The 1,509-nt window shown below is 33.0% G+C and overlaps 1 protein-coding gene across 1 annotated transcript; it reads right to left on the bottom strand.

Moving 5' to 3' along the window:
- Positions 1–879: 879 nt before the first annotated feature.
- On the bottom strand, positions 880–1,509 carry LOC129728163 (uncharacterized). Its single transcript, XM_055686580.1, has 3 exons — positions 1,410–1,509; positions 1,235–1,353; positions 880–1,020 (listed from the first exon to the last, which is right to left on the bottom strand). The coding sequence occupies exons 1-3, from the start codon at positions 1,507–1,509 to the stop codon at positions 880–882; spliced, it is 360 nt and encodes a 119-aa protein (XP_055542555.1).

Genomic DNA, 1,509 nt, shown 5'->3' with positions numbered 1-1,509 from the left:
ATCGGTTTTTTTCAAAGATAGAGAAAAACTTTTATTTACAAAGTTACTTAAAATTAATGGAACTATAACATTGTAGAATAAATTTTTCTTCTATCTACAAAGATAAAAAACTTAGATACTTTATTGCATAGAAAATTTTGGTCACCCTAATTTTTGATAATTTTCCAATAACCGCTTTATCATATGTAACAACTTTGTAGAAGAAAGTTTTTCTCCAAAATATTGCTATCGAGCTCTAGACCCAAATTTCCCCCTAAATTTTGTTTCTGGACCATTATGCAATGGTGATGGTATACACACTTAGTTTTTTCTACCGAACTCAGTAATATTTTTAACGAGTTCTCAACAGCGGAGCCATCAGCAATCTGTTCAGTAATTTATTTGCTTGACGAGTGTTCGGTAATTTACCATTCTCGCTGAAACGTCAAACATAGAAGATAGCTCAGTAAAAATTTACGAAGCGTTCATCAAAAATTGCTGCATGAGTCGGTATCTGCAAAGCTGACTATTCGTCACGAATTATCGAGCGTTCTGTAAATTTACAAAGCTGACGATTCGTCACAAATTACCGAGCGTTCTGTAAATGTAAAGCTCTTTCATGTTTACGAGAGAAATATAAATACGACCATTGTGATAGTAGTGAATAATTTTTTAAAGGTATTTCGGATTGTTTGGATCGATTGTACTGGTGTTCCCAGTACATTCGAGTAAAAACTTGATACGTGTAATGTTATAATGAATATGGGCTTTTTACTGCAGGCTTCTAATAAACTTCTCTCCTGTGGTGGAAAAATTTCCAACGCCAAACAATCTTGCCATTATAAATAAAAAAATTGCTTATCAGCCGATTGCGATGTGACATTAATAAAATAATAAAATTTAAAAAATAATTCGATGTTTTATTAAAATGTCCCCATCTATGTCTACTCGACGATTTTTCCACAAAATGGTACCGCAATTCGGTTTAGTGTAAAGCACCGGTACGTCCAAGTTCATGTTTGCAGGGAACGGATCATCAGGCTGGAAAAAATGATATTATTTAGGCTTATTTATACAAGTTCTCTGGGTGTTATTATTTGGATTTGGCTTAGGTAAGAGCTAAGGTTTTGATAGGAGAAGTGAGCATTGAATGTGAGAACAAAAAATGCATAAAAATTAAGTGAATTACTAAGAAATTATGGCAGTTTAGTCCAAACTACAGAAAAAAGTAAATTGTACTAATAATATGTACTACCTGTAACGGTTCAATGATTCCTTTCAAAGGATTTTCTCTCCCTTGTATAGCGTCTTTTATGCGCTTCACTCCTCGGGTTGGGTTTTGTTTGCGTATAATGGCAAAAGTTCTCAGCACATCTAAGCCACAGAAACAAAAATATATAAATTACATAAATAATCAATTAATATCATACCGTTCGAAATGTTGAGATAGGCATCGTGATAAATCTGAAGTATTTTCGGTTTAATACTTTCAAACTCTTCTGCAAATTTTTTTGCACTTGGCATTAGCAT

The sequence above is a fragment of the Wyeomyia smithii genome, chromosome 3 (assembly GCF_029784165.1).
Source record: "Wyeomyia smithii strain HCP4-BCI-WySm-NY-G18 chromosome 3, ASM2978416v1, whole genome shotgun sequence".
Taxonomy (NCBI): Eukaryota; Metazoa; Arthropoda; class Insecta; order Diptera; family Culicidae; genus Wyeomyia; species Wyeomyia smithii.
Note: the sequence above shows the minus strand (reverse complement) of the source record. Positions and strands in the feature narration are given on the sequence as shown.

Coding starts and splice junctions, on each gene's coding strand:
- LOC129728163 (XM_055686580.1), bottom strand. CDS start 1,509: ATGCTAATGCCAAGTGCAAAAAAATTTGCAGAAGAGTTTGAAAGTATT. Junction 1,354..1,409: donor CTATCTCAACATTTCGAACG/GTATGATATTAA, acceptor TCTGTGGCTTAG/ATGTGCTGAGAACTTTTGCC. Junction 1,021..1,234: donor GAATCATTGAACCGTTACAG/GTAGTACATATT, acceptor CATTTTTTCCAG/CCTGATGATCCGTTCCCTGC.